Source organism: Diplotaxodon limnothrissa, linkage group LG4 (assembly GCF_057381915.1).
Source record: "Diplotaxodon limnothrissa isolate DT_005_m linkage group LG4, D_limnothrissa_male_GT1.1, whole genome shotgun sequence".
NCBI classification, from domain to species: Eukaryota; Metazoa; Chordata; class Actinopteri; order Cichliformes; family Cichlidae; genus Diplotaxodon; species Diplotaxodon limnothrissa.
This window is the reverse complement of record NC_140599.1, coordinates 3,873,300-3,894,562: the sequence shown is the minus strand read 5'-3', so window position 1 is coordinate 3,894,562 and position 21,263 is coordinate 3,873,300. Positions and strand designations below refer to the sequence as shown.

Below are 21,263 nucleotides of genomic sequence, written 5' to 3'. Positions count from 1 at the left end.
CAGTGGTCCAAGAGATCGCTCAGGGAGTTTGTGTGTTCGCTCAGACACGTGAAAAATTAGAGGGAACATTGACCACAACATAACCTAACAGACCTACACCTTAGTTGACAGATATGTTTTGTCTAGGGTTTATTTCTGGGATTTCGTTTTATTTTTTAAATCTTCTGTGTGTCTGTGTCCATAATATACCTTTCTCCTGCTTTTTTTGTTTCACTGTAGTTTGCAAAGATCACAGAGGGAATCATGACGTCACACGGCTGTTTTCTCTGCCTGTTGCTTTTTAGTGTGAGTGTTCTCTTTGCAGTTTTACTCTATTTGCTTTTATATAAGTGCTGTAAAATGTGCTCTTGGTGATCCGAACTTAATAGTTTCGAGAGGAGCGCGAATGTTTTTAGTTTTAATGTTTTGTTGATTACTGTAACTTCTGGTTTTATTAAAAAGCTATGAGACCTAAAGTACTCATTTGTCATTTTTTTTGGTAGCCTGTCCTTCTTAAATTTAGGTCTGCATTAGTTTAGTTTATATAGTGTTATACAAGTTATGTTCATTATATGGTGGTAATTCTGTCCGTCAAATTAAACAACGTTTTGTCTACCAGGTAATCCCGATCGAGCCATCAGAAGCAGGTTGTATGGACCACTTCACAAAAAAAGACTGGGTAACAAAAAATGTTATTTTCCCTAATTATTAAATTTCTTAATAGGCTGATCTCTAATGCTGGATGACAAGGGTGTTAAGATAAAAGGTAATATGAGGATGATGTAAATCAGGCCCCAAAACAACAAATATTCAAAGACTGTAATGAGTGTTTACTTCTGCTTAACTGCATTATGCTGTTGTCTACATCTTAGGAGCTAATAAGCTACTTTAAAAGTGGTCCCATATTTAAATGGTCTGTAAAGAAAGTGTGGAAGTCTGCGTCTGTTTCAGTGTGAAACACACAGAGCTCCAAGTTAAGTTTTTACTTGTTGTCAGTGATGGAAAAAATACATTTTTAAGGACTTGTGGTGAGCACAAGGTCAGAGATTGTAAGCTTTGTATGCAATCTGTTGAGAATATAAAACAAGGGTTTGGTGTCATTATAGCTTGTACATTACTTTCCCAAAAAAAGTTTAGTTAAAGATATATGATACAAAAACTTCCTGGTGCCTTTGGTGACATTTTTTTGTTTCCATTTTCTTGTAATTCTGAATGATTACATTTTTATTTAAAACAATGAAATGACAGACAAAGCCAACAATCAGATTTGGGTGTTGGGATCAGGTTCTAGACAACCAGCAGCCCTCTGGGGGCCTCCAACCCCAGCAGATTTGTGTTTTAGCAGCCAATATATTTCACTCTCTTTGGATTTTTGCAGTTTCAGTTGTGATGATCACTCACTAAAAATAAACATAACTATTGATGTATTTTGCTTCTTTACCATTTCTCTATGTTTAGAATACAACACTACACAGGCTGCCAGAGAATATTACCGTCAAAATAATGAACAAGTCTGAGGTAACTTTGTGAAACATTGTTTAAAAACTAGAAAATGTCCAAATGTATTTAAGTTTATGTTGGAGTGACTTATATTTGGTTAATGATAAATGTGCCCTTTCATTGCAGGACATCATTGTATGTAGTTTAACGGAAGCCAAAGACTGTGATAACAGCAAAACAGAAAATACCTGCTTTCTACGGGACTGTTTTAAGGACGAGAATAACATGGCAAGGAAACAAAAATCTCTTCTTCTTAAAGTTTTGTTTGTTTTTTCTACTCCTGCTCAGGTTAAACAAGGAATATATCTGATAAACATGTTGTTTGTCCTGCAGGACTATAAACCGCCATGTAACGAGACGGATGAGAACATCAGTGTCCCTTTCTACCACTTCATGTGCTTGACAAATATAGCCAAGGGTCTACGAGGTATCGCCTCATTTTGATACTTGTCTAACATTCAGCTGTGGTTAGTTTAAAGACTTGCTGCTTGAATGGCTTTGTGAGAAGCAACACTGTGACACTGACTGTTGTAACGAGCTTAGACATTTTAGAAATTCAGAGGAAGAAAAGGAGCAGGTCTTCCTCAAACCGTAAAATGTGGATCTCCTACAATAAACCTAAAATGAACTTCTGGTTCTTACCGCTAACATTTTTCTTCTTTTTCACCAAAGACAAAACAAATGGAGGATCACAAAAACCAACTGCAGAAGACATCTGTAAAGTGTACGGTAAGTACACATACACAGGTCTATGGTCACTGATTTCTATGACCGATTCGATTCCCATTCACAAGGTTTCGATTCGATTTCAATCGGGGAAATTTTGCCTCAGACAGTCAGAAATATTATAATTCTGATCACGTATCAGTACTGACACTTGTGAGACTTTATCAAAGGTGTAACCATCACAGCAGATGCCTTTGTAGTAACTGAGGATGAAACAGAAAAAACATGAAGGTGATTTTCCTGGCCTGTTTTTTTTTTTTTTTTTTTTTTTTTTAATAGCAGATAACCCTAAAAATATTCTGCAGTTGAAACTGAACTCAGCATATGAACATTACCTGATGCTGCTGAGCAAAGTTACAGAGGTGCTATCAGAGACATAGCTAAGAGATTTGCAATTTGGTATAATTTTAAAAAGTTTACATTTCTTTAAACTTTCTTGTCACAGGTAATTTTTGAACAAACAAAACGGCAGTGCAGTGCTGTGCACAACAGTAGACTAAAAAGCAAGCAAATAATGCAGAAAACAGAAATTTGAGATGGGAAACTGTCCTCGAAGTACACAGACGATGTTTATCAAATGTGAAGCGTAGTTTTGATCTTCTTTTCCTGCTGGTTCAGTGAACTTTGGTTGGAGAGTGATGAAACCTGCAGCATCAGAATCTGTGACATGTCGGGTTTCAGCCCCGACAGCGTGTCTGCGTTCGTGCCGTCGGATGAGAAAGCCGACATCTCACAATTCTGATGCGTCGGGTCGGCGCTTTGTATTTACGTCATTGTAAGCATGTGTGTCCATGCTGCTATTGTGTCTGCCGGTGTGGAGATGTGTGTACAGGTACTGAAACCTACATCCACATTTTCTGTTGTTTTGTTTCGGTTTTAAACAATGTGTGACTGGGATGTTTTACAGTGTGTTGACTTTAAAATTCACAACCTTGTCTCCATATTTTTCTTTCTTTTTTGTTTAGAAAAAGTGTGTAAGCGAGATTCTCCCAACCCAGGTAGGAAACACATTTTATTTATTAATGCTGAAACAGTGCATGTGTGTGTTTTGCTTCTAGCTGATGTCAGATCCTAGAAATTTACTTTAAAAAAAAAAAAAAATCCTAAAAATACCCAGTTGACCATCATACAGCCATAAACTTTATATTTGATCAAGATTAGCCATTAAAAGCAGAAAAACGACAACAAAGTGTGTTCTCCGTGTTTGACTGAACAAGAAATTTCTTTTCACTTCTAAAAGAGGATGCACACACATACAGTGCGACTTATATTTTTCATTTTATTGGAAAAGATGAATATTTGTTTTTCTATTTTGGAAATTGCTGTTTAGCAGATGGAAAAAAAAAAAGGACATTTTTTCCAGTGCTTGGCAGCTGCTGCTGTCTTTCTATTCTTTGCCCAAAAATGAGATTAAAAGCAGTCAGACTCCATCCAATGGAGGTTGTTGGGTCTAAACTCAGACCCATCCAGTATCCAGGACTTATTCCCGTGAAAAAACAAAAAACAAAAAAACAAGGCAAAAGCGATCGATCGTTTCACTTGCACTTTCTGATTAGGTGCCCCAAATCTGGCCTCCTCTCGCTGCTTTTTATTGAGAAACAGTTCACACAAAACACATAAAAGCAAAGCAACGTCCACGTGGTTCTAAGACAAGGGTGTGTGTGTGTGTGTGTGTGTGTGTGTGTGTGGGGACAGTGGAATTTCATCAGAGTTGGCAAGCATAAAAATGACAACATAACAATTCACGCTAACAGAGGTATATTCAAGAAAAATGTTTAAAGAAACCTCTAAGTTTCTTTTTTGTTTTTTTATTTTGTTTTTGTTTTATGTAAATATCCTGACTTTAAAGAAACTTTGAGTTTCACACATGGACGAAATACATATTTGATCATATTTCCTAAGCTTTATCTGTTAAGATTAACATTTGGAAACATTTCAGTATTTTGCAAGTAAGCTTTTCTGTGTTTTGAGCTAGAGAACACCAAACTGTTGTAAAGCAGCTAAATAAACATTTTGTAATAGAAAATTCACAAATTTACAAAAAGTCATTTGTAAAACAGTGTCATGTTTTAAATGTACTGGTCAGTGTGCAGCCCTTCACAGAAAGGTCCTCTGTGTGGTCCCTACAGACGGGTATACAGGAAAATCTCAGGCAGTTTCTGAAGTTCTCACACCAACCTGTTAAATCACCCAGTGATTTAGAATCTTAATAATTAATTTGGAAACGGTCTGAAATTTCCCCCAAAATGTATTTTTATGACCACTAACATAATTAATGTATGACAAACTCTAAATACTTAAGTTTTCTGTACCTTTAAAATCCCTGTGATTACATTTATTAAACCACCTTTATGTTTACTCAATCCACCACCAACATCAGCAGCAAAAACGACAACACCAACAGCCTGTACTGCTACAACACCAACCACAGAAGCAACAACAAATAAGACGACAGCGACACCTTCTGCAACAGCAACCACAGAAGCAACAACAAATAAGACGACAGCGACACCTTCTGCAACAACAACCACAGAAGCAACAACAAATAAGACGACAGCGACACCTTCTGCAACAGCAACCACAGAAGCAACAACAAATAAGACGACAGCGACACCTTCTGCAACAGCAACCACAGAAGCAACAACAAATAAGACGACAGCGACACCTTCTGCAACAGCAACCACAGAAGCAACAACAAATAAGACGACAGCGACACCTTCTGCAACAGCAACCACAGAAGCAACAACAAAAAACCCACAAGTCTCAACAACAGCAGTTTCAACAATAACAACTCCATCATCCCCGTTGAATTTGCAACAGAAGGATGGTAAGTTACGTCAGTGATTAATGATCATTCTGACAACGTATTCAGCTGCAGCTGAATCAACCATCCAGTAAAGAGAATTGCATAGCATGCATAGCTAATGTCCAGGTAAGGGTAATAATAATAAAAACTTTTGTGAAAAGATATTGCACTACTAGTTAGGATAAATGGTAAATGGCCTGTATTTATATAGCGCTTTACTAGTCCCTAAGGACCCCAAAGCGCTTTACACATCCATTCACACACACATTCACACACTGGTGATGGCAGCTACATTGTAGCCACAGCCACCCTGGGGCGCACTGACAGAGGCGAGGCTGCCGGACACTGGCGCCACCGGGCCCTCTGACCACCACCAGTAGGCAACGGGTGAAGTGTCTTGCCCAAGGACACAACGACCGAGACTGTCCAAGCCGGGGCTCGAACCGGCAACCTTCCGATTACAAGGCGAACGCCCAACTCCTGAGCCACGATCGCCCATAATGTTTTCTTCTTCATTTTTAAAAGATACTTTCCTGAATTTTGCTAATGAAATTACTTTATTTGAAAGTCTCTTTAATCTGAAAGACCAGCAGTTTCATACCTTATGCTCTTGGCCATTGTAAGGAATGAGAGTTAAAGGCACTTTGTCGCACTTTTTTTTTTTTCTTTTTTTAAACACTGCCCCTGTCAGCACCAGAAATTTGCTATGCAAAACTCTATGCTGCACCAATCTGTTGTGTTGTCATTCTTGATTGTTGGAATGTCTCAAAGTTTAAAAACAACAACAACAATAAAAATTCTGACTATCAAACACTGCTGAAAAAAATTTAGCAATATGATTTTTTCCTTAAGATCACAAAGGGGAAGATTTTTGTTGGAAATTTATACTGACAAGAACTGGATAATGTGTCAGGAATGAATGGACAACCTACAGAGGGCTGAATTCAAAGTAGGCCTGAAAATCAAAGTAAAATATGATACAGCAGTCCGTTTTGCTGAAATTTCATTGCAGTACCATTGATTGATTGAATCTTTATTTTGAACATGTTGAAAAAGTACAACAAAATAGAATTAAAAGAGACAAATGAACAAAGCAAAACAAAAGGAAAACGAGCAACCACAACTCCAAATAACTTTCATGTTCAAAAAGGAGCAGGAAGAAGCATAAGCTTATTTAATTCCACCCCTTTTCCACTATCTAGTATCAATAGACTACAGAAATACCTCCTTGCAATTACATTATATGTCATGTGTATTTTTTTTATATATATAGAAACGTGTGTGTGTGTGTGTGTGTGTGTGTGAGACGCGCGCGCACACACATGAAAATATTAGACAAGAACACCCTATCAAATCTCTACCTTTTCCCTGTACCCTGTAAAAACAGTCTCCTTAAACCGCTTTTTAAACTGCGCCATGCTTGGACATTGCTTCATATCTTTACTTAGTCTGTTCCACAGCTTCACTCCACACACGGAGATGCAAAAACTTTTTAATGTACGGATACGAGGATGTTTTAAATTTAATTCCCCCCTCAAATTGTATCCCCGTTCCCTTTTAGAATATTGTCAGGAAGCAGGTTATTTCTTGCTTTATATATAATTTGTGCAGTGAGAAAATGAACCAGATCTGTGAATTTTAGAATTTTTGATTTTAAGAATAGTGGATTTGTATGATCTCTGTAACCAGTTTTATGGATTATCCTTATGGCCCTTTTTTGTAATATAAAGATTGATGATAGCGAACATTTGTAAGTATTGCCCCAAACCTCTGCACAGTAATTCAAATACGGTGCAATCAGGGAACAATAGAGAATGTGGAGTGATTTGTGGTCCAGAATGTGTTTTACTTTACTCAAGATTGAGACACTTCTTGAAATTTTGTTATGTATATGATTTATGAGACTTCCAGTTTAATTTATCATCTATAATCACACTAAGAAACTTATGTTCAAGTACTCCTTCAATTTCCACACCATCTAAATGAATCTGCACTTGTGCATTTCTAAGGGAATTCCCAAATAAGATAATTTTAGTTTTACTTAGATTTAGCGATAGTTTGTTCCTGTTAAACCATTTTTTAATTTTGCACATTTCTGAAGTAATTGTATCCAGCAGCTCCTTTAGATTCCCCCAGAACAAAAAATATTTGTGTCATCTGCAAATAATACTAATTTTAATATATCAGATGCCTTACAAATATCATTTATATAAATAATAAATAATTTTGGACCCAGTACAGAGCCTTGTGGAACACCACAAGCAATGTCCAAGCATGATGAGGAATCAGAATCAGAATCAGAATACTTTATTCATCCCGAGGGAAATTAGGGTTACAGCAGGCAGCACGCTAATGGCGCATGCGCACTTACAAAGGAACCTTCTGACCAACTTTACACAAACATCACATTGGGCAGACATGTCAGAAAGGTAGGCTGATAGGAAAAAAAACAACGAAAATACATAACATGAGGTAAGAGGAGGAGAAAAAAAAAACTCCACTCAGACTGAGCTCCTAGTGGGAGAACAGTTTGATAACAGAAAAAACACCTCAGCACAAAAGCACATGACTATCAATACACCATAGAAACACAAGACAAGCAACAGGGGCGGGTAAAGGGTAAGAGAGAGCCGGTGTAGACAGCGCATCCGGTCCTGCAGCATCTGTGCTGGTCCAGTTGACTGCTATCTTCCCCGGGAGGGCATAAGCATCGAAGGCGTTGGAAAGGGAGGGGGGATGAGTGAGTGCTTATCAGTGTAAGTGTGTGTGTGTGTGTGCGTGTCCATAGTTTAGCTGAGACAGTGTCCTTCGGCCTATCAGGCTAAGTAAACAGTCCTCCAGCCAATCCAGGTGTCCTTGCATGGGATGGGAAGAATAGCCGTAACACAGTCGTTATCAGGGAGTGATTGTTCGGCTCCAGCCTTGGGCCTGCAGCTGGCGCCGTGATGGGGATCCGCAATGTTTATGTTGGTTTTGTTAATTTCCGTTGGAGAGTCGCGAGCCTCCCCATGATGGTATCAAACTTCTGTTCCATGGTGTTATCGTTCTTTTGATTCTGAGACCTCACAACTGCAGTGATCCGTTCCGCGATGTTTTCCAACTGTCGCTCAAGGGTCTCATTTTGAGCAGGCCTCTCTCTGATGTTTCCCCTCATACGCTCAATGGTGTTGTTTTGAGCCTTCACAGCAGCTGCAAGCGTCTCCAAGGTGTTGACCATATTACGTTCGTTGTGAGAGGTTGCGCCTCATTCCATTTCGATTCCAGCGGGCAGCCTTGGGGGGGGTTTGAACAGCCGGTTCCGCTCTCTTATTTCTCCGATAAACCAGGGCTAAGCCAACTCCGATCAGCATGAACCCTGTTATCATGGTTCCGAATAGATAGATATCTTCAGCGTCCTCGATCGACAGTCCCGCCAGGCACATGATCCTCCAGTTCTGCCACCCGTCCATCGTGTATCCGGCAGGGAAAGTCCCTCCAGGGCACTCAGGCTCTCCCGAGCCCAGATTTCTCGTTGAGAAAAGGGTGTCAATAGCATTCAGAGACCAGTTGATCAAATAAATAATTTTTCACCCATTGCAGTACAACCCCCCTGATCCCGTACCGTTCCAGTTTATTAATTAATATGTCATGATTGTGTCGAATGCTTTCTTGAGATCCAGAAATACTCCAGCTGCATACTGTTTCTGATCTATAGCATTCGTAATGTCCTCAATTGATCCGATTAATGCCAGAGATGTTGATCTTTTTGATCTGAATCCATATTGACTGTCAGAGTAATTTATATTTATCTAAGAATTTGTCTAATGTTTATTAAACAGGTTTTCTAGGATTTTGGAGAATTGTGGTAGTAAAGAAACAGGCCTGTAATTTGTGAAGTGGCGTCTATCCCCGGTTTTATACAGCGGCACAACTTTAGCTATTTTCATTTTGTTTGGCACTTTTCCGTCTGAAATGATAAGTTGCAAATATATGTTAGAGGTCCTACAATTCCTTCAATCACCTTCTTGACGATTTTCATGTCAATATCATTACAATCAGTAGATGTTTTATATTTGCACATGTGTACAATGTCAATTATTTCTTTTTCCTCCACTGATGTGAGGAACATTGAGTTCCTATCAATCAGGTTTTCACTACAGTCTACTGATGGCAGTGACTCAGGAATTTGTTCACCACCCCAATGTGTTTGTCAGTCTCTCAGTTTCCTCTCCACTCACTCGTGAACAAGACCCTAAAACCTGCACTCATTGGTGAAAAATACAGGGCGCCAGTGGTGAACCTGCCAGTTCTGGTATTTTATAAATTCGGGCCCTCAGACCATGAAGTCTGTTTCTGATTGTTTGGTTGGAGACATTCACACCAGTGGCCTGCTCGAGATCATTATGTAGCCTAGCAGTGCTCATCTTGTTCCTCCTTGCACAAAGGAGCAGATACCGGTCACGCTGATGGGTTAAGGACCTTCTAAAATCCTGTCGAGCTCTCTGAGTAACTACCTGTCGTAGAATCTCCTCTATGCTCTTGAAACTGTGCTGGGAGAGACGGAAAACCTTCTGGACTATCTGTGTGACCTCTGTAGGGTTCAGGCATCCCATCACGCTACCAGTAATGACACTGGCCCCAGTCAAATGCAAAACTAGCGAAAAGCAGTCAGAAAAGATAAGGAGGGAAAAAGGTCAGTGTCCTCCAGCTGTGCAACCATTCCTTTTTGTCTCATTGTTGCCCCTCTAGTGCATTGTGGATTTCATTAACACCAAAGCAGCTGAAAATGACTAACAACCTCCTCTGCTACTTTCCTGACCACAACAATGTCCCACAAGTTTAACTGTCTTGATGCTGTACTTGGATTAAAAAGGGTTTTTTGCTGTTGTACTTATACAGTCTTTTCTTTCTTTCACAGAAACATTGCAGGGCGAAAGTAAGTTTTTACTGAAATAAACAAAGAATGTAGTTCATAGTTATACTATATTACTAGTATAGTTTTTCCTGACTTTGTTTTTGTTCTGATGTAATGTGTTCAATTGCATTGCTCTCATACAGTCTTTCCTTTCTTCCATAGGTGCTGGAAAAAAAGCGCGCAGTAAGCTTGTTTTATTCGTAACTTTTTCTTACTTCAGTAAAATGTATATGGACAATTTTGTTGTAGTACCAAACATGCTTTAATGAAACTGGTGAATTCAAAAAGCGATCCGCCACTTTGAAAAAAAAAAAAAATCAAATTCTTAAACTAAAAATAATTTTTTAAATAATAAAACTAATTACAGAATTTTGCACTTGACGATGCTCAATCATCCAGGTAAGTAAATCACCAAAAGTTGATTCTGTTCATCTGGACGTAGCGTCCTGCCAAAGCAAAAACCTGTAGTGATCCCGTACGTGTCAGGAGTATTGGAGAAGTTGAGATGCATTTTTTTCTAAACACCGGGTCTCTGTGGCTTTTAAACCCCAAAACACGCTGCGCCAAAAATTGGTCCACCCCAAGGATCGGTCCCTCGACACAGAGTAACATAGTGTACGCTGTTAAGTGCAGGAGGATTGTCAGGATTTATACATCGGGGAAACCAAACAACCTCTGGCTAAGAGGATGGCACAACACAGAAGAGCTACCTCGTCAGGCCAGGACTCTGCAGTCTTTACACCTACAGGCCAGTGGACACTCAATGATGAGGATGTAACATCCTGGACAGGGAGGAACGCTGGTTTGAGCGCGGAGTCAAGGAGGCCATCTACGTGAAAAGGGAAAGACCGTTTCTCCCACAAATGCTACGTTCAGATGATCAGAATCCACTTTTGGAGATTTTGCACCATATTTTAGCGCTTTAAAAAAGCGCAACTATACAGTGTGTACTATATCTATTAAATATAGACATAGTCTAGTTAAATATAAAAAGTTTTCTAGGCCCTTTTTTGGAGCCTTTTCTGTTAGAGCACAAGTTTCTTAGTAGCCCAACAATTTTTATTCATGCATAAATATGTGTTATCAAGGGACTGTTATTTTGAACTTAATAGATATTCAATCTCTTCTTAAACAGTCCTACACATTATAATAGGTGTCCTTACCTTCACCAACTTCCTTTGGGCGGTGGCTTTTTACATGTACACGCAGAGGCTTCAAAGGAGTAATGAGGTGAGTGGGAGCTCAGATGTGATTGTTGCTTAAAGCAGAGATGTAAGGATGTCCAACTACACATTTAATCCATATTTAATACACTCAACAAAAATATAAACACAACACCTTTGTTACTGCTCCCATTCCCCATGGGATGGACGTAGAGACCTAAAATTCATTCCAGATACACAATATAACCATCCCTCCCAAACAGTGGTCACAAATCAGTCCAAATGTGTGGTAGTGGGCACATCTGCTATATTGAGATAATCCATCCCACCTCACAGGTGTGCCACATCAGGATGCTGATCTGACATCATGAGTAGTGCACAGGTGTACCTCAGACTGCCCACAACAAAAGGCCACCCTGGAATGTGCAGTTTTTTGCGCTATTGGGGGTCTGGGGACCCAGAACCGGTCAGTATCTGGTGTGACCACCATTTGCCTCATGCAGTGCAACACATCGTCGCATGGAGTCTATCAGATTGTCAATTGTGGCCTGTTGGTCCACTCCACTTCAATGGCTGTGCGAGGTTGTTGGATATTCGTGGGAACTGGTACACGCTGTCGTATACGCCGGTCAAGCACATCCCGAACATGCTCAATGGGTGACACGTCCGGTGAGTATGCTGGCCATGCAAGAACTGGGACATTCTCAGCTGCCATCTGCCCTGAACAATGTGAACCATGATTCATCCGTGAAGCGCACACCTCTCCAACGTGCCAGACGCCATCGAATGTGAGCATTTGCCCACACAAGTCTGTTACGGCGACGAGCTGGAGTCAGGTCAAGACCCCGATGAGGACGACGGGCATGCAGTTGAGCGTCCCTGAGACGGTTTCTGACAGTTTGTGCAGAAATTGTTTGGTTGTGCAAACCAATTGTTCCAGCAGCTGTCTGGGTGGCTGGTCTCAGACGTTCTTGGAGGTGAACCTGCTGGATGTGGAGGTCCTGGGCTGGTGTGGTTACACGAGGTCTGCGGTTGTGAGGCCGGTTGGATGTGCTGCCATATTCTCTGAAACGCCTGTGGAGACGGCTTATGGTTGAGAAATGAACATTCAATGCACGGGCGACAGATCTGGTTGACATTCCTGCTGTCAGCATGCCAATTGCACGCTCCCTCATTGCTTGTGGCATCTGTGGCATTTTGCTGTGAGACAAAACTGCACATTCCAGGGTGGCCTTTTGTTGTGGGCAGTCTGAGGTACACCTGTGCACTACTCATGATGTCAGATCAGCATCCTGATGTGGCACACCTGTGAGGTGGGATGGATTATCTCAATATAGCAGATGTGCCCACTACCACACATTTGGACTGATTTGTGACCACTGTTTGGGAGGGATGGTTATATTGTGTATCTGGAATGAATTTTAGGTCTCTACGTCCATCCCATGGGGAATGGGAGCAGTAACAAAGGTGTTGCGTTTATATTTTTGTTGAGTGTATAAAAATAGTGCAGTTTCAACAGTATTCTCTCAGTTTTTCTAAATCATAAACAAATGCTGCTATAGTACATGAAAGAAATCTTCCAGCATGGCTAAATGTGTAAAATTACAGAAAAAAGGAGAATAATTCCCATAAATTCCCATAAAATTCCAGTTTTTCAAATAAACGGTCTTCCTTTGTGGAATTGAAATTTACAGTAATACTGAAAAGGAGGAAATTTGATGTTTTGTTTTTTTAATGGTTATTATTGAACTCTTATCTAATTACTTTGTTTTGTGTATTATGATAGCAAGGTCTTTATCAGTAGAGAAAATTGTGAAAAGCTATGACAATACAGTAAAACGTCAGAAATCTGAAACTTCTCCATGTGTGTGATACCTGTGGCTTAAAGAATACAAGGGTAGGGCTGGGCCATATCATACCGTTCACGGTAACATCGGTATAATGTTGGGCAACGATAAGAAAATATCGCGATAGAATATGGGTGAAACACGCATGTGCAGTACCTTTGTTTTCATACGCACATGGCGGAAAAAGCATGGCGGCGACGGAGAATGAGAAGAGCGAAAGCGGATTGATGAATGAAACCAGAACTGGGGCCCGTTCTTCGTACGTCGCTTACTACATCCAAGATCAAATGACACATCCAAGACCAAACCATCGCGCTAACCGTGAGCTCGCCAATCCGGTTCCCCGAACACACCTGCTGTTGACGATCAGTACAGTTGGATGAAGTAATGTGAGATCACTGGGTGCCGTAAAAGGGGCTACGCATCGATAGTAGAAACATTGATCGGCAACCCTCTGATTGGTCGGCGAAAATGTCGAAGGAGCGCGCTCGGTATTTTTCGGCAGCAGAGCAAGAACTCTTGAGTGAGGGATTTCAGGAGTTTCAGAGTTTAATTAAAACGCAAGGGAACACTGCAAAGGCTGCAAAAGCAAGGAGAGAGGGCTGGCAGGAAGTTGCTGACAAATTAAACTCGTAAGTAATTTAATAATAATAATAATAATGGATTGGATTTATATAGCGCTTTCCAAGGCACCCAAAGCGCTTTACAATGCCACTATTCATTCACTCTCACATTCACACACTGGTGGAGGCAGCTACAGTTGTAGCCACAGCTGCCCTGGGGCAGACTGACAGAAGCCAGGCTGCCATATCGCGCCATCGGCCCCTCTGGCCAAAACCAGTAGACGGTAGGGTAGATTTATTATATTATATTACATTATATCATATTATATTACATTATATCCTCTTTCACATTAGAGCCACGACAGGACCCACTAGCACATGGGAACAAGTAAAAGTGAAATATACGAATATTCTACAGAATGGTAATATTTATCACTTATATTGCTTTTAGTCTCTTGAAAAGAGACCCTGAAATAATCTGTTTGTTTGTTCATAACAGCAACCAAGAAAAGGGCAGAGCAAAAAAACGACAGGTGGTGGTCCTGCACCCCCTCGTCAACAAGTTGGTTAAGTAAATAATACCCTCACGGGAATATCGATATCTCTCTATGAGCACACTGTCGCGCTGAGCTAAAGGATCCTGTCTGTCCCGCAATATACGCTGAATTCTGAGGACTCTCCTTATCAATCTTGCACCTTCCGCAATGGGTGGCTCGCGTAAACGGACAGGACATGGCTGCGACAGGCTTCCCAAATCCCCCTTCGCTTTTATAGCCGTGGTATCCCATCTTGATTACACAAAGTAATTTACTATTACTACTCTGAAATATGAATTACATCTGTAATAATCACATACATGTAATAGAATGTTAATAGTATATTTCCCTTTTTTAGGAAATGACCTGTATGTATCTGTATGAAATCAATAAAAGGATCAAGTGCTGCATTATCTTTAGTTACATTGATAATATTTATTTATGGTGAAACAGTGGTGGAATATCGCTGTTGCTTTCGTATAAATGAAGCGGACATACCTGCGTGGCCGCGATCTAATCCTGTTTACATAAAGTAAGCCTGCTCCCGAGCAGTACCACTGCTTGAAGAAGGTGTCTTCCAGAAACTGGCAGTAGGACTGGGAGTTGAGCTTGACTCCATCCTCAACCCAAAAAGGCCCCACAAGCTCATCTTTGATGATACCAGCCCAAACCAGTACTCCACCTCCACCTTGCTGGCGTCTGAGTGGGACTGGAGCTCTCTGCCCTTTACCAATCCAGCCACGGGCCCATCCATCTGGCCCATCAAGACTCACTCTCATTTCATCAGTCCATAAAACCTTAGAAAAACCAGTCTTGAGATATTTCTTGGCCCAGTCTTGACGTTTCAGCTTGTGTCTTGTTCAGTGGTGGTCGTCTTTCAGCCTTTCTTACCTTGGCCATGTCTCTGAGTATTGCACACCTTGTGCTTTTGGGCACTCCAGTGATGTTGCAGCTCTGAAATATGGCCAAACTGGTGGCAAGTGGCATCTTGGCAGCTGCACGCTTGACTTTTCTCAGTTCATGGGCAGTTATTTTGCGCCTTGGTTTTTCCACACGCTTCTTGCGACCCTGTTGACTATTTTGAATGAAACGCTTGATTGTTCGATGATCACGCTTCAGAAGCTTTGCAATTTTGAGACTGCTGCATCCCTCTGCAAGATATCTCACTATTTTTGACTTTTCTGAGCCTGTCAAGTCCTTCTTTTGACCCATTTTGCCAAAGGAAAGGACGTTGCCTAATAATTATGCACACCTGATATAGGGTGTTGATGTCATTAGACCACACCCCTTCTCATTACAGAGATGCACATCACCTAATATGCTTAATTGGTAGTAGGCTTTCGAGCCTATACAGCTTGGAGTAAGACAACATGCATGAAGAGGATGAAGTGGACAAAATACTCATTTGCCTAATAATTCTGCACTTCCTGTATTAAAAAAAAATATATATATTTTTAACTTGTCAGCACGCAGACATTTTCTTTTAATGTACCGGTCCCAAATTACAGATCCAGGTTTATTTTGATGGCAAGAAAGGCCACTGAAAATGTTAGTATGTAGTATGTAAAGTATGTGTGATATTTAAAGCTAAAATTCTACAGAATTTGAGACGAATGACTCTTTACCAGTTCAGCCAAGAAGAGGGTTCAAGCATCCAACCATAAGACGGTTCTTGGCTATGAAAAGCACCTGGTTGTTGTGCAACTGGCTAAAGGACATTTACATTAATTGTCACGGTTCTGGGTCAGTTTGACCCAGTATTTTGAGTTGTCATGTTTTTGCAGGTTTAGTTTAGTTCCATGTGTCATTTTCAATTCAATTTCTTTATTGTCCCACAAGGGGAAATTAGTTTAGCAGCAGGAGGATAAGAACAAACAGAACAATACTATAAAACAATAATAACAATATTGTTTTTTCTGTCTGTCTCTGTGTCGAGTCTGCGTCTTTGTGTGATGGTTTCTTGTTCCTGTTTTATTGTGAAGGTCTGAGTCTCGTGTGAGTGTGTGTTCAGTTTTACCTCTGTCTCGTCTTGTTGATTACTCTCAGCTGTGTTCCCCACCTGTGTGTGTAATCTCCCTGTGTTTCTGTGTGTATTTAAGTCGCGTCTTCTGTGTTTGTAGTTGCTGGTCCGTCTGTGTATCCACCATGTCTCACCCATGTGTTCTCCCTGCTGTCCATTGTCATTCTCCTCTGCTCGTTCTCATTCTTGTCCAGGTTTCTGCTCTGTAGTTTAGTTGTTTCCAGTCTAGTTTAGTTCGTGCTCCATTTGCTGTTTGTCTATATTTATTTCGTATATAATAAACCACCCTCACCCCTTTACAAGTGCCTGCTTTTGGATCCTCCTTTATTTCCCACACGGCTCATCTCACTCGCCGTGACATTAATATTAATAGGGGTGGTTGATCTATATATTGGAGCATGCGTGTATAATTCTGACACGGTGCGGATTAGAGAATGTCCAAAATAAATTCAAACATTTGCACCAAATTCTTGTTTTCGTAAAGTTATAAAAGATGTATGCTTTTATAACAGTCCCAAGAAATCCCCAAATTTCCACAACGATGCAAAAAAAAGATTTAGGCCACATGACTGTCAACACAGACATTTTGTTTGACGCATGGATTTTAAATGTACTTTCACTTACTGACTACCTCTATTTCTATTGTATTGTCTGATACATGGAGGTCTAAGCAACAAAACTACTTAGGTTTTTGGAAAAGATCACAGTTCAGATACACAGCCCAGGGTGTAAAGCGAGCTCTACTCCGCTCCACTTGAAAGCTTACCCAAAGATATGGACTACGCAGCCATAACTTTTGGACTGATAAGAGCTGACTACAGCCATTCATTCTGCCACAGAGACCCTGGGCATTTTCTCTAACAGGCTGTAAACATACTCAAGGGACCTGATTAGAGCAACTGCAGATTGGGGACTGCAACAGTGGCTTGATTTTTCAGCTGCCTGGGTTAGATCTGTTCTAACCCAGCTTAGCTGTCGCCCCCCTCGTGCATCTACAAGTGTCCAGTCTCAGTTTGTTTGTTTCACGAGTCAAGCAAACACTTGACTTGATAATACACAGACTAAACACTTCTCTCTTTCTCTTTATCATACAGACACCTGAAAGTTCCATCATCATAAATTCACCTTGCGACCTAAAATCCAAGTACCATCCAGTACTATCCATTTATCTTATTTCTTAGGTGTTTTCAACCTCTGCTGCCACGCTGACGGCATATGCGGCCAAACGGAAGAAGACAGTCTATATTCTTAGCAGCATGCACAGCGTGGTTCAGACTGATAACACTATCAAAAGGAAGCCAAACACTGTCACCCTTTACAACAAAACAAAGTGTGGCGTGGATGTGATGGACCAGATGGTTCGGGAGTACACTGTCCGCAGAGGAACACGGCGCTGGCCAGTTGCCGTGTTCCTGAAAACACCTAAGAAATAAGATAAATTGTTATTTCCATAGCCCTTTTACACACAATGAAACACATAAACATAGAACCACAAAAGACCTGCAACATACCTGAGTGGTGAATTCATTGCGATCTGTCTAGTGGATTGAGGAATTTTCCTGCGAATCTTGTTGACTGTGCCGAGGATGGTGGTTTTCCGTCTAAGAAGTTTTTGCGCAAGTGAAAGCGATGTGAAAAAATTGTCCGTGGTAACATTTCTGCCCTTGTCTAGGAATGGTTCCATCAGCCTCATTACTACATAGTCAGAAAGTCTCTCTCCAGTGGGACGATTGGGGTCCTTGCCAAGATATGGGAAGACATTGCAAATGTACTTGGATTTTAGGTCGCAAGCCACCCAAAACTTGATCCCAAACTTGTCAGGTTTACTTGCAATATTCTGCAGGAAACAGCACTGAGTCTTTGATGGGAAAAGCTGCTCATCAACGGTGATATGTAGACCAGGGTTGTAGCACGTGATGCAGTTGGTGACAAATGATCCCCACACACTGGAAATTGCAGCGAACTTATCAGTCTTTGCTCGATCACTGCGGGTGGACTTGTCATCAAAGCGTAGGTGTTGCATGATGTCTTGGAAGCGGTTTCGTGCCATAGTTCCAATGATCTGTGGGTTTCCCAGGTTTGCTGACCAGCAGTCACGTAGAGATGGAACCCTGTTAACCCCCCGCAAGATGACAATTGCAATAAATGCCATTAGTTCAGGGAGGTCCATGAACCAATGAACATGCTCCGTGCACCACTCAGCAGGCCATTTGTAAATATGTGTACAAATGGTTGGTTTTTTGTACTGTTTTTATCAATAAATCTCAGCAACAAAGAACATACACCCATGTGTGTTGATTTCTCCCTAAGATGGCAAACTGAAACACTCCAAGTTGGTGACTTTTGGAGATTTATTTCCCTGGATGATTGAGACTGCATCAAGATGAACACAAAAGGAAGTTCACAGCTTTTAGCAGCTCCCCCACCCCCTCAATCACACACCCCCCCTCCCCTCCAGAATTCCCAGGTAACAACCTAATTTACATATGAATGACTAGCCAATTTAGCTTCCACTTCGCTGAAGCTAAAGCTTAGCTAAAAGCCATTTGGCTGCTCTCCGGGTTTTAAAGGTAGAAAGGTAGAAGCCTGGCAGTGCTACTGTTTAAAATAATCAAATTACAGCATTTACATTTATGTTAGACGACTTTTAATTAACTGCTTTGGCCCCACTTACAATGAAAAATTAAAAAATTCTAGTCATTGACCTGTGCAGTATGTTAACACTATTGGAAGTAAAAATAACTTGAACTCCAATTTTGAAAACACAACTGTCTTTCTTTTGTTTTTTTTAAATTTATTTTTTAAATCTCTGACTTGTATTATGAGTCTGTGGTCTGGGAGAGAGTCCTGTAACTCTGTCTGCAAAATACAGTATATAACGACCAATGTTGGGCAATTATTTATATAGTTCTTCAAAAAAAGTAACTGAGTTATGCAAACAAAGTTTTTTGCAGCTATTTTTTTTTTTTTTTAATGCAGCCAAGGCGATTTTTTTTTTTCAATAAACATTTCAAACTATTTACAGAACAATCAGCTGTTCTGCATCAAATCTGATGCCACACAAAATTATTTGTGCCACTCCAAAAAAATAATTTCTGTCCACTATGCGATGAAGGAGAACAACAGCCTGATACCTGCAGGCCTGACAGCAGCAGATGTATCACTGCTGTAACACCTGTAACATTCAGCCGTCGCCTCATTGTTCTGACACACACAACGAAACTACACTACACACTAACTACACAAGATTTGCACTAAACGTCTCAAATCTCTCACATCTCAAAACACCGCCGTCACTCCTAAAAATTCACCCCGTTTCTTAACAACTAGATGCCACGTTGCCATATCATTTTTTGATTGGTCGACATGGTACTTTCTTGGACGAATAGGAAAGGAAGAGGGGGGTGGGGTTTGTTTTTGCTCACAGGCTTTCGAGCCTTTTTTCTTATAAAACGCCGTTTTTACCGTTTCTTCCCGCAGTAAATATAAACAATTATAGTATTCAGGAAGAAAAACAAACATTGCCTATTTTTATTTTATTTTTATTTTTTTATCACAACTCTGGTTTTACGTGGCCGATCAACACAATTTAAAAACTGGTATAAAGTCCACACTTTTTCCGTCTGTTGTTCCGTCTGTCCTGCTCACATCTCCAATGGTTGTACACGTTGTCATTAACGTGGCTTCACTCCACATCAGCCGCTTTGCTAAAACACCGGTGTCGGCACATAAGGACGCTGTCATAGCCTGTCAATGACGTTGATTGGCTGCGTATATACGCATTATTGGCTGAACTATGGGATAAGTTGGCATCGTTCTAATCCCAAATGGGAGCAGCCAGTCACTCACTAACACTGCAAAACAGGATTGTTGAAGTATTAATTTTAATTTCAATTCAGGTTAGATTTTTTTTTTTTTTTTTTTGTGCGCAACGCAGATTTTATGTGCACAGAGACTGTGCCAGCAGTGCGCAATTGCGCACATGAGCAGCTTAGAGGGAACATTGGCCCTGACATAGTTCACGCCTACTGGCTGAAGAAGCTGACTGCACTCCACGAGCACCTGAATGAATAATGAACCAGCTGCTAGTTAACGAGAGACACCCGGAATGGCTAACCGAAGGCCGGACAGTCCTGATACTCAAGGACCCCCAGAAGTGACCAGTCCCCTCAAACTACCGACCAATAATCTGCCTCAGCACCACGTGGAAGCTCCTATCAGGCATCATGGCGGCTAAGATGAACAGGCACATGGGTCAATACATGAGCGGGGCACAGAAAGGGATGGGCAAGAATACCAGAGGCGCAAAACGCCAGCTACTGGCAGACCAAGCAGTCAGCCGAGACTGCAAGACCAGACTGACCAACCTGTGCACTGCCTGGATTGATTACAAGAAGGCCTATGACTCAATGCCCCACAGCTGGATCCTGGAATGCCTAGAACTATATAAGATCAACAGGACCCTGAGAGCCTTCATCAGGAACTCAATGGGGATGTGGCGGACATACTCAAGCCCATAGCACAAGTCACCATCAAGTGCGGGATCTACCAAGGAGATGCTCTGTCCCCACTGCTGTTCTGCATAGGCCTGAACCCCCTCAGTGAGATCATTAACAATACTGGCTATGGATACAGACTACGGAATGAAGCAGTTGTCAGCCACCTCCTGTACATGGATGACATCAAGCTGTATGCCAAGAGTGAACGAGACATCGATTCACTGATCCACACTACCAGGATATACAGCAATGACATCAGAATGTCGTTCGGACTGGAGAAGTGTAGTTGGATGATAACAAAGAGAGGGAAGGTAGCCAGAACAGAGGGGATCAAACTACCAGAAGGCAACATTGCAGACATAGAGGACAGTTACAAGTACCTGGGGATCCCGCAGGCGAATGGGAACCACGAAGAGGCCACTAGGAAAGCTGAACCACCAAGTACCTGCAGAGGGTCAGGCAAGTCCTGAGGAGTCAGCTGAATGGTAAGAACAAGATCCGGGCCATCAACATGTACGCCCTGCCCGTGATCAGGTACCCAGCTGGGGTAATAGGCTGGCCAAAGAAGGAGATAGAAGCCACTGACATCGAGACAAGAAAGCTCCTTACCATGCATGGAGGGTTTCACCCCAAGTCCAGCACCCTGAGGCTGTACGCTAAGCGGAAGGAAGGGGGCCGGGGACTGGTGAGTGTCAGCACCACAGTCCAGGATGAGACAACGAACATCCAA

The 21,263-nt window shown here is 41.3% G+C and overlaps 1 protein-coding gene across 1 annotated transcript in view; it reads left to right on the top strand.

Annotated features, from left to right (window-relative positions):
* Positions 1 to 1,820: 1,820 nt before the first annotated feature.
* The window catches only part of LOC146633052 (uncharacterized), a 200,019-nt gene continuing 180,576 nt past the window's right edge, over positions 1,821 to 21,263 (top strand). The window contains exons 1-4 of the mRNA XM_085351966.1: positions 1,821 to 1,906; positions 2,152 to 2,208; positions 3,171 to 3,203; positions 4,586 to 5,032. Coding sequence (XP_085208092.1) covers positions 5,030 to 5,032 — 3 coding nt within the window. The 5' untranslated portion in view covers positions 1,821 to 1,906; positions 2,152 to 2,208; positions 3,171 to 3,203; positions 4,586 to 5,029. The remainder of the gene's footprint in view (positions 1,907 to 2,151; positions 2,209 to 3,170; positions 3,204 to 4,585; positions 5,033 to 21,263) is intronic.